This window comes from Lathyrus oleraceus, chromosome 7 (assembly GCF_024323335.1).
Source record: "Lathyrus oleraceus cultivar Zhongwan6 chromosome 7, CAAS_Psat_ZW6_1.0, whole genome shotgun sequence".
Lineage (NCBI taxonomy): Eukaryota > Viridiplantae > Streptophyta > Magnoliopsida > Fabales > Fabaceae > Lathyrus > Lathyrus oleraceus.
The window spans coordinates 214,006,058-214,024,722 of record NC_066585.1 but is presented as its reverse complement, the minus strand read 5'-3'; the positions used below and the strand labels follow the sequence as shown (position 1 = coordinate 214,024,722).

Genomic DNA, 18,665 nt, shown 5'->3' with positions numbered 1-18,665 from the left:
ATCCCCTAATCATTCTAAGATCAGGGCAAGACATCAATATAGAAGGAAAATTGATCAGAATGGACATAGAGTTCCTAATGGATCTCGACATCCTTATGTCCTGCCTGAGAAATTGGAGATGCTTAATGAGTGGCATGTTCACTCGAAGCTCTTCAAGATCATCATTAAGTTCCAAGTTTCTTCAAACTTTAAGTGGTGGTGATCCCGAGTCATCTTCCATCGTAACTCAGTTAGATGAATCTCATACTTCCACCGGTGACGAAGTAGGCATGCCCCGACTAACCATATTTAACATGCTTATCGCTGAAACCCTTATAATGGTCGGGATATTAGCAACACCGACCAGGGGAAGAGTGGCCTTAGAAGTCCTCCTCATTTTCTGCATTGTTTTCTCTTATTTTATCTAATCTGCAAGGAAAGGAAAAATATCTTACAAAGGAAATCATCAAAGAGTATTAGGAAAAGGAAACATGTTCCTATTTGCTCACCAAAGATATCCTTCTTGGCCTCTTTCAAGCCAACTTCCACCAGTAGAGGCATCCTTATGAACTATTTCAATTAATTCTTTAAGACCGCATCAGAAGGAGTAACACCTCTGGCATAACCTAGAGCCTTGTATAAGGACACTCGTTGCCTCTTCAGGAAGATATCTTCTTGAGTCAAATCATCCATCTTGTATACATAGGACCCTGATTCTTCCAAGAAGTGACTTTGTCCCCAGAATTTAGAGAATATGTCCAAAAATTTATAAGGTGACCAAAATTTATTGAAGATATTGTACCATGCAATTTTTATAGAGAGGGGTGACCTGGAAAAACTGATCCATGAAATGCGTCACACTATCTGAATAAACATCAAATATCTTAGCGCACCGTCAAAGAGATAATAAGCCATGCCCATTTATTGAATCAAACGCACTACACTAAGCCTTAAAAAGGTATAAGAAGAGTGTTTGGGTTGACATACTTCCATTTTATTCACACAAGTATTGAAATACTTTAATGTAAGCCCACCTCATTGGGTGCAACTATGAGAATGCGATTAACAAGTGATTAAGAAAACCAACCTCGAATTTATTGAAAGGGATACAAAAACCTATCAAAAAGAATAAACACTCATGAAGATGGATGACACACCCATCGTACTAGCTATACACCCTCTTGTCTTCCTCGGGAAAATGCTCGATCCAAACCTCCTTCATAGGAGAATGTAGAAGCGGTGTCCAACATTTCCTAATATACACACATTGACGAATTGTTCCCTTTGCCTTATGAATCATAGTAGGTGGAATATCCATATTTGAGAATCATATATCAACTTAGGAAAGAGAAATATGAAGAATCATTACTCTGATCAAACATACCAATGCATTGAGTTCGAGCAATAGAGATATAAAAAACTCTTCCCTAGAAACCATAACAGATAAAGAGTTGGAAGCAAGAAAAAATGTTCACTTTACTTTAAAATAAATAGGTTGAATGTCAGTTCGTATCAAATTCCATCAAATGAAGATCTAATTGAGCTTAACCAAGAAATCAGAGTGGAAGAGCTCGCTAGAAAGAGCGAAGTTGAAAACACAACAAGAATATATTTTGTAGGTCGCGAATGGCATAACGGAGAAAAAAATAATGCTTTAAGGGCTTTTTATATGTGCCTTAACTACATAGGATCGTACGATCCACTAAGCACCACCAATAATTGAGATTTCATCGAAGATTCTTCTAAGTACTTAAGTACCCCAAGGAAGAGGAAACATCATTACCAACTAGCGTAGGAACACATGTCAGTTGTTCCTCGCGAATCATTACCTATTACGAGAAAGAAATTTAATGTGCATGTTCTAGTGACGGTGACGTCCCATCAAGGTTTTTCACCTCTCCTTAGGCCAACCAATCGGCCTAAGGCGTATAAGGAAAACCATTATCCTGCAAAGCAGAGACAAGACCTTGAGGGGAAACTGTTTTGGACCGCTCATAACGCGTAATACAAAATGCCCAGAATCAAAGAAAAGAAAGTTTAAATCCACCATAGCAAAGCACTACTTCACCATTCACCAAACAACTTGGGCGATGAAATGGTAACCTACTCATTAATTTGATTCTCTCTCTCTCTCTCTCTCTCTCTCTCTCTGATATTTATGTTAAAAAATATTTCTCATTATCTTGATTTGCAACATCAGGAACCTCAACCTCCAACATATTTTCCAAGTTGTTGTTAACATTTGTAGGAACACCTTTGATACTAGTTACATCACCTTGAACAGTGATACCCATAATGTCACTCACATTTATCCTCACATATTTACTAGTGTCTTCCTTATTTCCTTCAATTATATCAGTCACTTGATTTTATGTTTCATCACCTTCATTATTTTCTTCATCATTCAGAGTACCTTCTTTAAACACATCCTCAATAACATCATCCTTAGATGCATTTTCTACAGTTTGAAGAAAGTTATATGCATTATTGCTGACAACCTTACTGACATCATTGCCATCGTCCTGATTGAATACAATTTCCTCTTTACTAGAGTCTTCCTCTTAATCTATAGCCTCATACATGTTATTTTAGATATCATGAAATAAATTCTTATAAATTAAATTTGGACTAATATCATTAGTAGTTTCAGTCACAGGTTTATTAGGATTGATACCTTCACGCAGAACTTTGTCAATGATGTTTTCACTGGATGGATTATCACATGCAATAAGGTTTCAATAGTTCGAGTAATGTTGTCAGATTCTTCAACCACAACATCCTTGGTTTCTATTCTAGTTTTGGTGGTTATAGGAACTTCCTTAGGGGTAGATATATTTGAGGTTAAGTGAATTTAGAGGGTTCAGTGGGTTTAGAGGACTTACTTTTCTATTTGTATGGAAAAACCACTTGAAGATAAATGACATCTAAAAGATAATTTGAAGGTGTGCTTGTTCCTTTCCTTGAGGAATAGTGAATTTTTTAACCACTTGAAGATAAATGACATCTAAAATATAAAAAAGAGAAAAAAAAATCTAAAAATGAAAAAAATAAATAGAAAAAATAGAAAAAATACTCTAAAAGTGGAAACATTGAGATTTGAACTCAAGATCTCTCCATTTTTTAACTCCTTGCCTATGATTTTCTACCAATCGTGTCGTATCATATAAATGATGGACAAAATTTGGGGTACCACAGGTTACGTACACCATTATCACTATGAGAATGAATTATGAAACTTACATATAATCCTATGCACTATTCTCATAGTTAATCAATCTAGTATAAATATTACTCATAATATTTATATCTACTGAAAATTTGGTATCTCGTATCCATAATCAATGAGATACAATCATCAGTCTATTCACATAATAGTCTTTATGCATTATTGTTGTCTTATCTTATAGAAAGTTTGACTAGGATATTTTAAAAATAACGCCCTTATGTTTAATGATATATCATAGTTAAGTCATATTTAATGTACCATTAAAAAATTAACTATTTTAAATACTTTGTTATATTATCTTCAAATAATACAATAAATACAATGCCTAATATATATATATATATATATATATATATATATATATATATATATATATATATATATATATATATATATATATATATATATATATATATATATATATATATATATATATATATATATATATATATATATATATATATATATATATATATATATATATATATATATATATATATATATATATATATATATATATAAGTAATGATGATATAAAAGAAAATACAACCAATATAGATTAACTATTCAGGCTTACTCCAACACACCCTCCCTCATAGATTGGCATATCTATTGCACAAAAGAATTAAGCCTATTGAAAATAAAGGAGATCAGAGACTCCCACATAGTCTCAAAATGAGTGTTATACCACATGAAGACCCAAATACTTCAAATTGAGAGTCCTAAACTTGAAATTGAAGAAACCTTAAATCATCCCTAGGAAATCTCCAAATACATTGACCCTTATAAGACTAGTCTTAGTGAAGTTCATTTGTACTTCTGAGGCTAGTTTAAAGAATCTAAGGATCTTTTTCATTGTTCGAATAACTTCGACTATAGCCTCGCTCAAAATATGAGTATGATCCATATATTGAAGATGGGAAACAATCAAATCTGAGAACAAACACAAAAGCAAGTAAAGTTTCCTAGTTTCCTTTTCCTCAAAATTGGCATGCTTAACCCCTGTACCACTAGAAGAAAGAGGAAATGATTATAATGAAGATATTTTATCTTGCAAGATAAGAAAGGGACATATGTAGTAGTTTTTAGGTTGCTTTTAGCATTATGAAACTACAACATAATAACATAAAATTTTCATTCAAAAGAAGTATATTTCAAAGAGAACATTGACACATGTTAGATTTTTCAACCACTTGCATGACTATGTTTCTTGGAATGTATTTTTGCATATTGAAAATAAGCTTGACCACGTGAAATATGTTAGTATTGATAAGTGTAGTTGTCATTACATTGTTAGGACAACTCATGACCTTCCTTGTACATGTGAACTAGTCATATACACTATGATGTCTAATGAACATGAAAGATTAAAAAGCAATTGATGAAATCCAAAAAACCCGAAATATTTTCTTATGCACATTTGCATAGTCCAAAGCACACTTGAACAAAATATTACGTCAAAGTTCACTATAAACCACTTGTTGCTTCCTGAAAAGCACATTTTTCACCAGATATAACACATATGTGTAATTGCATCACCTTATGTACAAAGTGTTTTATCACTCACATGGTCACTTGTTCTTTCTGACGTGAATTGTGCCATACTCTTATTAGTTATACACTACATCAACCTATTTATTCAAATAAATGAAAACCCTAATTCTCTCTCTCTCTCTCTCTCTCTCTCTCTCTCTCTCTCTCTCCCTCTCTCTCCCCCCCCCCTTTTAATCTCATTTTTAATAAGTTTTGAAGTTAATTCATCAAATATAAACTAGAATAACTTTGCATTTACCTCAAAGAGGTCGTTACACGAGTTATATAATCCGAGAATGATGTGGAAAGAGCTTGGTCACAAAAGGGAGGGATCATAGATTATTCAAGTGATCTCGTCTGGCTCATCCCAATGCATCTCAATCATGGGTCTCTTAGTCCAACACATTATGTCTCAACCATGGATCACAAAAAAATGCGTCAAGCCACATATTGAGGAGATAGTAAACGTCATCACGAGTCTAATGGGATAACTGCACTCCCTTAAGGGGGTGTCTCATTCCAATTACTCTTAGGATCTAGTTAAGGCTAAAAGATGTGTGGTCGAGCATATAGACATGTAAACAAGCCCTTTTAGAAACCACTAAGGAAAACAACCAGATCTATAAATAATCTAACCATATGGCATGAGAAGGACATTCACTATTTCACAAATAAAAACTCAAAATCCCTCATTCACATTTCATCATAGGAAGGCTATCTTATATTGTACTTACCGTGTGTACAATTGACATCCACTACAGGGCCTAATTAAACTAATCCAGATTGCATTCTTATTTAAAAATTAGTTTCTATAATAACCCTTCCACAATAGTGATACAAAGCACCACCAACAACAACAACAACAACGGCGATCGAGCAGCCATATCATACATGCAAGCTTCCATGGAAGAGTTATGAAGTGCCAAAGAATCTTTACAAGATAACTCTTTGCATATCCAACAACACTGATACAAGGATAACCAACAACAACATCCCTATCCACTGTATGATAAAATATGAGAGGCACCCATGCTAGAAATCATCAAGCTACCGTCCCTAATAGCCTTCCACAGAAAGAGAGACCCATATGAGCACATTAGTGCCATCAACACTCAGATAACAATAATAGGCGCCACCAATCCTTGAAGTGTAAGCTCCTATCTGGTACGTTCAAGGAAACATAGTTAAGGTGGTATATGAACCTACCTAGATTCTTGGAAACTAACTACTAGGATCTCTCGAGGAGACAGATTCATCAGATCTCTGTGATTAAACATCAAAAGGTCTCAACAACTACCTTGTTCGACGTTCGTTGGGGACATTCTGAATCCTTGAGGGAATATCTCGCCATGTTTAACGACACGACCATCAATGTGGTCCATTCTAATAAAGAAATGTTTTTAGAATCATTTCAGAATGGTCTGAAAGCCTTGCTATTTCCTTGGCAGAGATTATGGCACATGTTGAGTGCTACATAAAATAAGAAGAAACCAACACAAAGAAAAAGTCCAGAGTCATAAATGAGCAAGGTGTTGGGGGTCCTAATCCATCTCAACAACAACGTATAATCCATTACACATCACCATTTCGCGACATGGAAATCTTGAATCATTGTGGGAAACATGTGGTTGTGCACTTCACTTAACACCAGGAAAAAGAAAAATCATCGTACAAGATCATCATCAAGTGACCTAGTTTCAACATTCTAAAGGTCGCATTATCAACTATCTACAATCCTATAAAGTACCCTTTGGAGAATGTGAGGATAGGAGTTATATAGGGAGATTAAGGGATAGTTTGAAAATGATATGAAGGCAATTTGTGAATAAAGAGGGCCATAAATCCTGCCTATGTTGTGCCAAATCTAGACTTCCACATAGTGGACTTTATTGACCTAGACCTGAAAGCAGAGTATATAGGGTAAAGAATAATCCTCAAAAAATATCTGAAAGAGGTTCGGCTAGGGCTGATTGACTTCAAAAATACAAAGATAGACACTTACCTTACAAAAGGCGAAGAGAATGAGATAGTCGCCTTGCTCTAGAAAAACATGATTTTAATCGCATGCCCCCCTTAAACATGCCAATTATTGAGGCTAAAGTCGTATGCCATTACCTTTGCCTCAACGCCTCAATCCAGCCAATAATTCATAGGAAGTGTAAGTTGGGCGAGAAAAAAAGGGTGTTTCGTGATGAAGAAGTAAGAAGTTAAAGGAAGTCGAGTTCATTATAGAGATTAAATATCCCAGCTAGATGGACAACGTGGTATTAGTTAAAAAGCATAAAAAAATGGAGGATGTGTGGACTTCACAAACCTCCACGGGGATTACACTAAATATCCTTATCTGTTACCAAATATTGATAGATTATTGACAAATCATTAGGATATAAGACCTTGAACTTCCTAAACGCATACTTCAGGTATAACCAGATTAAGATGGATTCCCTGGACGGGCCAAAAACTGCTTTCATGTTCAAGAATTATAATTACTACTAAGAATTCATTCCCTTCGGCTTGAAGAATTCAGTCATCACCTATCAGAGGTTGATGGATGATGTCTTTTCAAATCAGATAGGATGGAATCTCGAGGTATATATAGACGACATACCGTAAAAACCCTAAAGGAGGGAAACCACTACAGTGATCATGAAGACATCTTGAATTAGGCCAGGAAGTATAACATGTGTTTGAGCTTTATCAAGTGTTAATTCGGCTTCCTAGCAGGAAGATTCTTATGATTCATGCTAACCATAAGAAAGATAGAAGTTAATCTTGACAAGTGTCGGGACAACATTGGTAGGAGCAACCCAACCATAGCAAAGGAAGTCCAATAGCTGACAAGACGTGTGGCCACACTCTTTCGCTTCCTTTCATGTGTTGGAGATAAAACTTTCCATTTCTTTTCCACCCAAAGAAGAAAAATAAATTTAAATGGACCAAAGAGTGCGATGAATCCTTCTCAAAACTGAGGATTTTTTTGGCAACTCCTGCAGTTTTAACCAGCCTGACAAAGAGTGCGTCATTGCTCTTGTATTTGTGAGTACCAACAGAGCGACGAGATTTTTGCTCTTCCAAGAAAGAGAAAGAAGTGAGAAATCGGTCTATTTCGTCAGCAAGGCAGTCAAAAGTGCGAAGTTGAGATACCAAAAGATTGAAAGACTAACATTAGCGATAGTGATGACGAGGATATTAAGGCCATACATCCAAGGGCACCTACTTATGGTTAAGATGAACTTTCTAGCAGAAAGATTCTTAGGATTCATCCAAGGATATACATCAAGTATTCATCCGGATTCCTAGCAGGAAGATTCTTAGGATTCATGCTGACCATGAAAAGGATAGAAGCTAATCTGGACAAGTGTCAAGCCATCATTGATAGGAGCAACCCAACCATAACAAAGGAAGTCCAATAGTTGACAAGATGTGTGGCCACATGCTTTCGCTTCCTTTCGTGTGTTGGAGATAAAAGTTTTGATTTCTTTTCCTCCCAAAGAAGAAATATAAATTTAAATAGACCAAAGAGTGCGATGAATCCTTCTAAAAACTGAGGAATTTTTTGGCGACTCCCCCAGTTTTAACCAGCCTGACAAAGAGTACGCCATTGTTCCTATATTTGTGAGTACCAATAGAGCAATGGTATTTGTGCTCGTCCTTGAAAGAGAAAGAAGTGAGAAATTGATCTTTTTCGTTAGCAAGGCAGTCAAAAGTGCAAAGTTGAGATACCAAAAGATTGAAAGAGTAACATATGTGATAGTGATAACGAGGAAACTAATGTCATACACCCAATGGCACATAGTTATGATGAAGATAAACTATCCCATTTTTCACATATTGAATAAACAAAACTTGGTGGGAAGAATGGTGTCATGGTTTGTTAAGAGATCATAGAATGACATATACTTCCTCCTAAATAGGAGTATAAAGTTTCAAGTGCTAGTTGATTTGCTAGTCATATTCAGCTCCCCATATGACAAGGAAGCCCCGTCACTTGTTAACCTTATCAGTGGATGACGCGTCAAACCTAAAAGAAAGGAAAAATGAGGTGGTACTGGAACGCCCATAGTGTATTCTAATAGAGGAGTCTATAAGGTTCTATTTCAAAGCCAATAATAATCAGGAAGAATATAAAACTTTGAATTCTTGAGCCAAGGAAGAAGATCTATAAATACCCTAGCCATACAATTGAGGAGGACGTTCATTTTTTCACAAATCAAAAGTCAAAATCCCTCTTATGTATGGTACCGTTTGGCCCAAATTTTTGTTGACTTATCTTCCACTTTAAAGGAGAAGTAGGGTCAAACAATATTTAGAAAATGATCCTTATAAAAAAAGTGACTTTTCTATTAAGAGTAAAATTATAATTTAAGGAGCTTCTATTAAAATAGTTGAAATGAAGAACATTTACTTGAACATTAGTTCATCCATATATATATATATATATATATATATATATATATATATATATAAAACAATTTTTGTTTAAAATTATTTTCAAAGTTGAAAAAATATTAATATTATCAAACAATTTTAACTTTATTTACAAAGCTCTTGTTTTCAACTTTAATTTAAAACTAATTTTTACAATCGAAAAACTCCGTCAAACGATATCATAGTGTCCTTGAAGAATTGGTTAAGAATTTCAAATAAAAAAAATATTATAGATTAATTCATTGAATACACACGATTCTTTAAAATTATTAATTATTTATATTTTCAATGCATTGAATACACACATTTAAAAAAAACAGATACTTTTATTCTCTTAAAAATACGCAAATCTTTTAAGGAGTATCCCAAAAACACTCGCTGGCATTCCCTATCCGTTATTATACTTACCGCAAATACACAATCCAAGCTATATATTCACGCGAACGAGACTTAAATTATCATTGAAGAATTGTGGTAATTTATCTAACAAACCAATGAAAATCATCCACAAACTGATATTCACTCCACTTATAAATTTATTCACGTGACTAATTTTGTTAGATGTTACATAAATTACTCACATTTCCTCAATGATAATCTAAAAAAACCAATACATAACTAATCTAGAATCTTCTTTGCCAATTTCTTTATCATCATTAATTTATTTATGTTTACAAATGTCAACATTACGCTTCTATCCTCTCTTGGATGTATCTTATATTTGTCAACTAACACTGTTAGAGAGAGAGAGAGAGGTGAAAAGAATGGCATAGAAAACTCTACGTAGTACCGACTACCGACCAGATAATTCGTCCTATATGCCTCCCTTTAAAATAGTAACTCAAACCCAAACTGTACACAATAGTATCAAATCATCTCTTAGCTATATGCTAGCTTCTTCCACTATATATATATATAAACCAACCTCAACACAAATGGCTCATTCATCATTCATTGATTTCAACCTTATGGCGTTTTTTGCTATTTTAGTCAACATCTTCTTCTTTCTCTCAACCCTTTTGATCTCTTATCCATTCTTAAAGAGACACTTGAATAAACACAAATTCATATCCAAGATTAAGCCTAAGCTTCCCCCAGGTTCAATGGGTTGGCCTTACATAGGACAAACTCTTCAACTCTATTCTCAACACCCTAATGTCTTCTTTGCTTCTAAACAAAAAAGGTTCTTTATTTTGTTTCTTAATTTATTATTTCATGTAACCTCAAACTTGATGGATACATGCATATATATAGTACTGACATAATTGAATGATGATAATCAGATATGGAGAAATATTCAAAACACATATACTAGGATGTCCATGTGTGATGCTAGCAAGTCCCGAGGCTGCAAGATTTGTGTTGGTGACTCATTCTCACTTGTTCAAACCTACCTATCCCAAAAGCAAAGAGAAGCTTATTGGTTCTTGTGCATTGTTCTTCCATCAAGGAGATTATCACACTCGCATTCGGAAACTTGTTCAAACCTCTCTTTCTCCTGAATCAATCAAGAAACTCATCCCGGATATTGAAACACAAGTCATTTCATCCTTGGAATCTTGGGTTTCTATTGGACAAGTCATTAATGCTTTCCATGAAATGAAAAAGGTTGGAGTTTTTTTAATATACAGCAATATTGTCTTATTTCATACTACTTCCGTCTCTTTCGGGAAGCATTAGTTTACTGCCTGCGGAAAGAGACGGAAGAGTACTTTAATTTATTGTATAGTGTTGAATTTTGCTTTCATTTGTCATCATCATTGTTTGGTTTGGTTGATTCTTGACAGTTTTCTTTCAATATCGGAATCCTCTCCGTCTTTGGTAACTTGGAAAACAATTATAGAGAACAGCTTAAGGAGAATTACAGCATTATAGAGAAAGGCTACAATTCTTTTCCAACTAGGATACCTGGAACTGCATACTCCAAAGCTCTTTTGGTAACATATATAGTTATATACTGCAATATGTCATTTATATAACAAGATTTTCTCTGTCTAATCAATATTTTGTTGCTTAGGCGAGGCAAAGAATCCAAGAGATTATAAGTGAGATAATATGCAAGAGAAAGGAGCAGAAATTGATTGAGAAGAATCTATTAAGCCACTTGCTAAACTACAAAGATGAAAAGGGAGAAATATTAACTGATGAGGAAATAGCTGATAATGTAATTGGAGTACTATTTGCAGCTCAAGATACTACAGCAAGTGTTCTAACATGGATTCTCAAGTACCTTCATGATGATCAGAAACTTCTTGAAGCAGTAAAAGTAATAGTTCTTATTGGTCCTCTTAATTAAATTGTTCTCTCATAATACTTATTAATTAATGAATCCACTGATTAAACTGTATTGTATTATTGTAGGCAGAGCAAATGTCAATATATGAAGCCAATGAAGGAGGGAAGATCCCATTGAGTTGGAATCAAACAAGAAATATGCCACTTACACATAGGGTAGGTTATATATTAATTATCTCTAGCACCAACACTTTTGAAAAAATATGTTTCAGTGTTCGCATGAAACTGACATTGACACTTGATTACATATAATTAATTTACTTTTTCAAATTATTATGAATGCTGATGTATCAGTATCATCACTGTTGATGAGTCAATTTCAGTATCGATGTCATGTTTTTGATATCTATGTTTCATGCCCATTAGTGTTATGTTGAAAGCAATTTCATGAATATATTTCTTATCAAAATCTTGTTATATTGTAGGTCATATTGGAAAGTCTAAGGATGGCAAGTATAATCTCATTTACTTTTAGGGAAGCTGTGGTTGATGTAGTATACAAAGGTAGCAATTTCAGACACTATAATCTTTTATTTATATACATATATATATATATATATATATATATATATATATATATATATATATATATATATATATATATGTATATGTGTGTGTGTGAAGTTTCATTTTCAAAAGCTTTTACTATTTCCTACATGATTAATTTCTAAAATGTTCTTTCATGCAACTATTAAGGATATTTAATACCAAAGGGTTGGAAAGTAATGCCACTGTTCAGAAACATCCACCATAATCCAGAATTCTACATTAATCCTCAGAGTTTTGACCCATCGAGATTTGAGGTATACTATGCTAATATTTAATGACTTTTCTACTACTTGATCAAATTAATAATTAATAAACAAATCTCTATTTATTTTTCACTTGACTTTGAAGACATGTTAATTTGGATTCTGGATGGCTGTAGGTTTCTCCAAAGCCCAATACATTTATGCCATTTGGTAATGGAGTGCACTCTTGTCCAGGAAATGAGTTAGCCAAGTTGAATATGTTGATATTAATTCACCATCTAGTAACAAAATTTAGGTGAAATTTCAACTTCACCAAGTTTGATATTATCCACTATAATTAAAAAAGCAATACTAGTATATGTCATGATCATATCCAAAGTGTTGTGATGATTCAATTGTGTTCAATTTATTTGGTAATTTGTAGGTGGGAGGTTGAAGGACATGAAAGTGGAGTTCAATATAGTCCATTCCCAATCCCAATGCATGGTCTACCAACAAGATTTTTGAGAGATCAATAAACTCAAGGAAGTTTAGCTAGATTATTGACAACAAATTAATATATTATCCTTTATTAATCATTCATGTAATTTTGAGATAATTTATGTATGGTCCTTCCTAACTTAACATCATGCCTAGGTTATTGTAAAGGGTAGCAAGCTTGTTAGCACCATTGATAGCTTGTGATAGTAATTTGTCTAATCTTATTTCTAAAAGAAAAATTATGTTTTATTATTTAATAGTATGTGACTTATTCAATAAAATTTGTTGAAACACCTGCACATTTATTTAATCTGATCAACTGAAACGAATAAAGAGGGAGAAAATATAACGTTTAGAGGATTGGAAAAGAATAATAGAGCTTCACTAAAGTGTACTATGATGAGATCCAAATGCATTATTATTGAGTAATAAATCAAAATAATCATTGATGTGAATTGATTACCAATAGGACAAATTTTTGAAACTAACCTAACTAACATAACAATTTACTTGCATAAAAAGTAATTGACTTCTTAATATTGGTGAATTGCACCAGCATAACACACTCTAATTTACATTTTTCAAATATTACTATAAATAATTATTTTATAACAATTTTTTATCTCATTCAACAAATAATAGAGATATAAATTAAAGTCGCGCCATCTTTTAATTATAATTTTTTAATTATAATATATTATTTCGGTTGCTACACACGATCGATGGTTAAACTAATTAAACGACCCACTTTCATAAATTCTAAGTATATGTCACAACATTGACTTTATCTAGATGGTAACTCAAACTGAAATCATAATCCTTCCGAAATTCAATTCATCTCTTTTGCCTCATGTTTAGCTCCTTTTGACTGAACAAATATTTCTAACTCTTGTGATCGCTGAAAACTTCAAATCTAGAACTAAACAAATAATGTCTCCAAACCTTCAACACAAACACCATAGTCGCTAACTCCAAATCACGGGTAGGATAATTCCTCTAATGCAACTTCAGTTGTCTCGAAGCATAAGACACAACCTGACCATTCTGCATAAGCACGCCACATAAACTCATTTTCGAAGCATCACAATATACCACAAAAGATTCACTTGGACTTGGCAAGATCAAAACTGGTGTCGACGTTAATTTCCTTTTGAGTTTTGGAAAACTCTCTTCACACTGAACATCTCAGACATAGGCTTGACCCTTCCGAGTCAACTGAGTCAAAGACAAAACTAACTTTGAAAGACCTTCTATAAACATTCTATAGTAACCAACCAAATCCAGAAAACTTCTGATTTCTGTAACAAACTTCAAAGTCTCCCTCTGCAACATTGTGTCTATCTTAAATGGATCGACCACTATATCCGCATTAGAAATCACATGACCAAGGAAACTCACTTCACTCAACCAGAACTGACACTTGGACAGCTTCACATATAACTTATTCTCTTCCAAAGTCTGTAGCACAACTCTCAAATGTTTTGTATGCTCTTCATTTGTCTTAGGATACACCAAAATATCTTCGATGAACACAACCACAAATTGATCCAAGTAAGGATGAAAGATTATATTCATATACACCATGAATACACATGGCGCATTAGACACACCGAACGACATCAATGAATACTCGTAATGACCATATTGAGTTCTAAAAGCAGTCTTCAAAATATCTTCAGTCTTCACTCGAATCTGATGATAATCTTATCTAAAATCAATCTTGATGAAAACACAAGCACCTACCAATTGATCCACAAGGTCATCAATTCTCGAAAGATGATACTTGTTCTTAATCTTGAACTTATTCAGCTCTCAATAATCAAAACACAACCTCATGCTACGATCTTTCTTCTTCACCAATAACATCGGCGTTCCCCACAGCGAAACACTGTGTTTAACAAACTTCTTCTCAAGTAGATCTTCTAACTGTTTCTTCAAATCTCCCAACTCTGATGCAAACATTCTATATGGAGTCATCGAAACAGATCTAGTATCAGGTACTAAATCTATTGCGAAATCAACTTCACGTTTCGGAGGAAAATCACAAATATCTTCAGGAAAAACATCAGGAAATTCATACACTACCGACATATCATTAGTTTCCACATTGTTCTCCACTCTCACAGAAGCGAACATCGCGAGCACCTGATCATCCTCCCTCAAAGACATCCCAACTTAACCAATGGACATGAATCTCAAATTTGTACTCTCTTCGGGTTCGAGAAACAACACAACCTCAACAACACAGGCACTCATGGAATCAACAACACACTAAACCAATCCTCTACACCTCAAACACCTCATAGAAGCAGAAGCTCCTCCCCCACTTATTTCAACCCCGCTCCTACTGGCAAGCATTTAGGAAATAAAAACGAGCATCGATAGTGTTCACACACATGTTACATACTAGGGAATAAATAACGTCATAAAACCTGGTCGGATGGACCGAACTGCTCTGATACCACTATGTAACACCCTACTTTCCCGACCCGATATTTAATAAAATAATTTAATATAACTCGACAAATAGATTATCGCATATGCTTCACCTTATCATGAAAGAACCACAAATTAAACTTTTCGAATAAGTAGTGGAAAACCAATAATTTAAATGTATGAATCTCAACAACAATGAGATAGTGGTTCAACCAACCCTCAAGGAAATAAGACATGAAACAAAAGAAAACATAGAACATCTCGTTCCTCAGTTTTACATATCAGAGCGAATCCACTAAGACACGGACAATAAATAAGTAAAGAAGCACAATGCCATACTCTATCATCAAACATCTACTCTTGTACCTGATCGTTTGTATCTCAGAGGAGCACAAACGCAATAACAAACAGAAAGAGGTGAGAATACATTCATATATAGATAGTATGAATAAACAACAATGATTTATAAGCCACATGTTATCAATCTCACAACTCATACCAGCTACAAGAACAACATCGATAACATAAACTCATGCTAAACAACCCAAATATCTCATAGAATTAATTTACCCACTCACATCAATTCATATAAACAATTGACTCGTATTCAATTCAGATACGCATGAAATGCTCGACTCCTCAACTATGTCAATGCTCGTCATGGTCTCGTATCTGAGCGAACTCACAAATCAACTCAATATGCATGTGGTACCAAGTTTTTGGATGATCAAAGGTTTGTTACCGATTACTTCCTGCCACAGTCCCCTCTCTGAACTGGGCTTCCCCAAGGTCCCCTCTCTGAACTAGGAAACTCTACAACTCATGAATCCATGTAATGCAATCCAACTCTATCAATGTTCATCACAGTCCCCTCTTTGAACCAGACTCGCAACTCAACCATTACTCTCTCAAGGCCACTCACCATGAAACTCAACAATGCTCGTTATCAATCAATCCATCATAAGTCAACATAAAACCAACCATTTCTTGCATAATAGTTATCTATTTAATAAAATGCATTGGTTCACATTAAGCAGGAGAAAATAATCTCAAACAGTATAAGGCAGTACCATTTACTCGTCAAAACAACACATTGTCACTAAAAACCCAAAAATACAAAAACATGCATCTCGTTGGGCGAGAACTCCTCGTGCTGAGCGAAATTTCGTTAAGCGGGCCCTCAACCGCGCTTAGCGCGATACACTATAACAACAACTTCAAAAGTATGATTTTCCACCATTGTAGCGCTATTAAAGCTCTAATGTCGATCCCAAACACACTAAATTCAATCATACATGTTAATACAATATTAAAACAATCAAATATGCACATATTAACATATTTTACATCCATTTGATTAAAGTTCATCATCATCCTTAACACTTTCAACACAACCAACAAGAACAACAAATTTCAGAATTTAACCAGATAAATTCACACGAATTTGACATGTAATCAGTACACGAAATTATCATCAAAATACAAAGGTCATGAAAGAGTTCTACGAAAACTCATATCAAGCTCTAAACCATTCAATAATGGTGAAAAGGAAACCCCCCAAAGGATGAGGGTAAGAGACCATCTCTATCTTCTTTGCCTAAGCACCCACACATGAAGAGTTCTCTCCCCTTACTTAGAATTGCAGAATTTCTCAAGCTTTGTTAATGGTGTCTCCTCCAAGCTCTCCCTCTTCCAAACCCTTGTTTGTCTCTTCTCTCAAAATTGCTCTTATTTCACGTACTACAAAACCTAGCCTCCACCAAACCTCACTATTTAACTTAACTTAGTTTTGTACTCTTAATTATTCCACTTGCCCCCAGCCTTCCTTAATTCTCACCATTTTACCTCCTATTCTCAATATTTATAGTTCTCACCTAACTCTTGAATTTTCTATTTTATTTATTATTTTAATTATTTAAAATAACTAAAATTCTTATTAATTCTATATATTCTCCAAAAATTTCTCCGAACCATCTAACACACCAATAATCAATAAAAAAAATGATTTTAATTCAATTAAAATATAAATATAAAATATCAGGGTGTTATAGTAATTATGTGGAAGAAATCAACAATCTTTTTATTGCTTTCCATTTGCATCAATTCGTATTGACGTCTCATCGTTTGCAGTCGTACCTTCTTCAGCTTCTCTGATCCCTCGTTGCAGGTCTCTAGAATCTTTCACGCTTCTTGCAAAGTTGCAACACCTGCAATCTTCTAAAATTGTGCTTCATTAACACACTGATGAATCAAGAAAGTTGTTTTACAATCTTTCTTCTTGTTTTCTTTTTGAAGCGTCTTCCATGCATCTGTGGGATTGTTGGGGAGTGCTGGGTAACCATCTTCGACAATTTCTATGACTTCTTGGTAACCCATAATCGCTTTCATTTGCACCCTCCATTGATCCCAATTCTTTCTATTGAGAACATGAAGATTCATTGAGAAACTTGTGTCGGTTTGCACCGTCGTGTGGGTATCACATGGCCTCTATTCGAACCGAACTCTGAATACCAACTATTAGAACATACACACTATAATGGTAAAATCGTGTTTCATATCAGCAACTTCTATTACAAATGAGAGTTCTAGCTTATAAAGTGAGTTCACAATACATGACACTTGGCAACACACTAGTGGATAATACATATGTTTTGGGCATGAAAACCGTTTAATTCCATATGTCCAATCAAATAAGAGTGTTCTAATAATTGACGTATAAGTATACATTCATCTTTGAGGACCACACAATGACGTATAACTAAACCTTCATCTTTGGCTACCACACAAAAGCACAACTTTCTCCATAGAACTTTTAATCTACATTCAACCATTACCCGTACACAATATCAGAAAAAGATAAGTGTGACTTTGATTCACAATCATGTACATTTTCACTATGATCATCGAAGATCTCCATTATTGTGGCAACAACTTTTATGTTCAAGTACCGAATAAAATATATATATATATATATATATATATATATATATATATATATATATATATATATATATATATATATATATATATATATATATATATATATATATATATAGAGAGAGAGAGAGATGCCATTTGTTATATACTTAATGGAAAAAGAGGAAGTATTCAAAAAAAAAGAAAAACACTAATTAGTTTAGTGAAAAAAGAAAACTGAATTAGTATAGTCCATTCATATTTCAGTGCTAAAAAAAAGCATATAAGCATCTAGCTATTGGATTTGTCACAGTACCTTACTAATGTACTTTGACATCAAGAGCCCTGTCTAAGACGTATATTGGTGCTGGAATCAATCATAGCCGTACTGCTCTGGAATATATCTTTTACAATCTTGCTTTATTTGCATATTATCAAACAACAATATTCATTTTTGCCTCTTTTGATGAGGCTCATGGTGGCTACCTAAGATAGATATGTCGCACAAAGTTACAAAGTTAACGTGGTTGGCTGGCTGGCCGTAAAGTTGAACATGATTGCAAACAAGCGTGGAGGAAGAATACTGCTATAGTTGGATAACAACATATCTAAACACTTGT

At 34.0% G+C, this 18,665-nt stretch overlaps 1 protein-coding gene across 1 annotated transcript; it reads left to right on the top strand.

The window, feature by feature from the left end:
• Positions 1 to 10,004: 10,004 nt before the first annotated feature.
• Positions 10,005 to 12,986, top strand: LOC127106697 (abscisic acid 8'-hydroxylase 4). Its single transcript, XM_051044008.1, has 9 exons — positions 10,005 to 10,349; positions 10,450 to 10,774; positions 10,954 to 11,103; positions 11,184 to 11,432; positions 11,528 to 11,617; positions 11,887 to 11,965; positions 12,158 to 12,264; positions 12,390 to 12,508; positions 12,638 to 12,986. The coding sequence occupies exons 1-9, from the start codon at positions 10,054 to 10,056 to the stop codon at positions 12,729 to 12,731; spliced, it is 1,509 nt and encodes a 502-aa protein (XP_050899965.1). The 5' UTR covers positions 10,005 to 10,053; the 3' UTR covers positions 12,732 to 12,986.
• Positions 12,987 to 18,665: the final 5,679 nt, after the last annotated feature.

Coding starts and splice junctions, on each gene's coding strand:
- LOC127106697 (XM_051044008.1), top strand. CDS start 10,054: ATGCTAGCTTCTTCCACTATATATATATATAAACCAACCTCAACACAA. Junction 10,775..10,953: donor CTTTCCATGAAATGAAAAAG/GTTGGAGTTTTT, acceptor GATTCTTGACAG/TTTTCTTTCAATATCGGAAT. Junction 11,618..11,886: donor ATATGCCACTTACACATAGG/GTAGGTTATATA, acceptor GTTATATTGTAG/GTCATATTGGAAAGTCTAAG.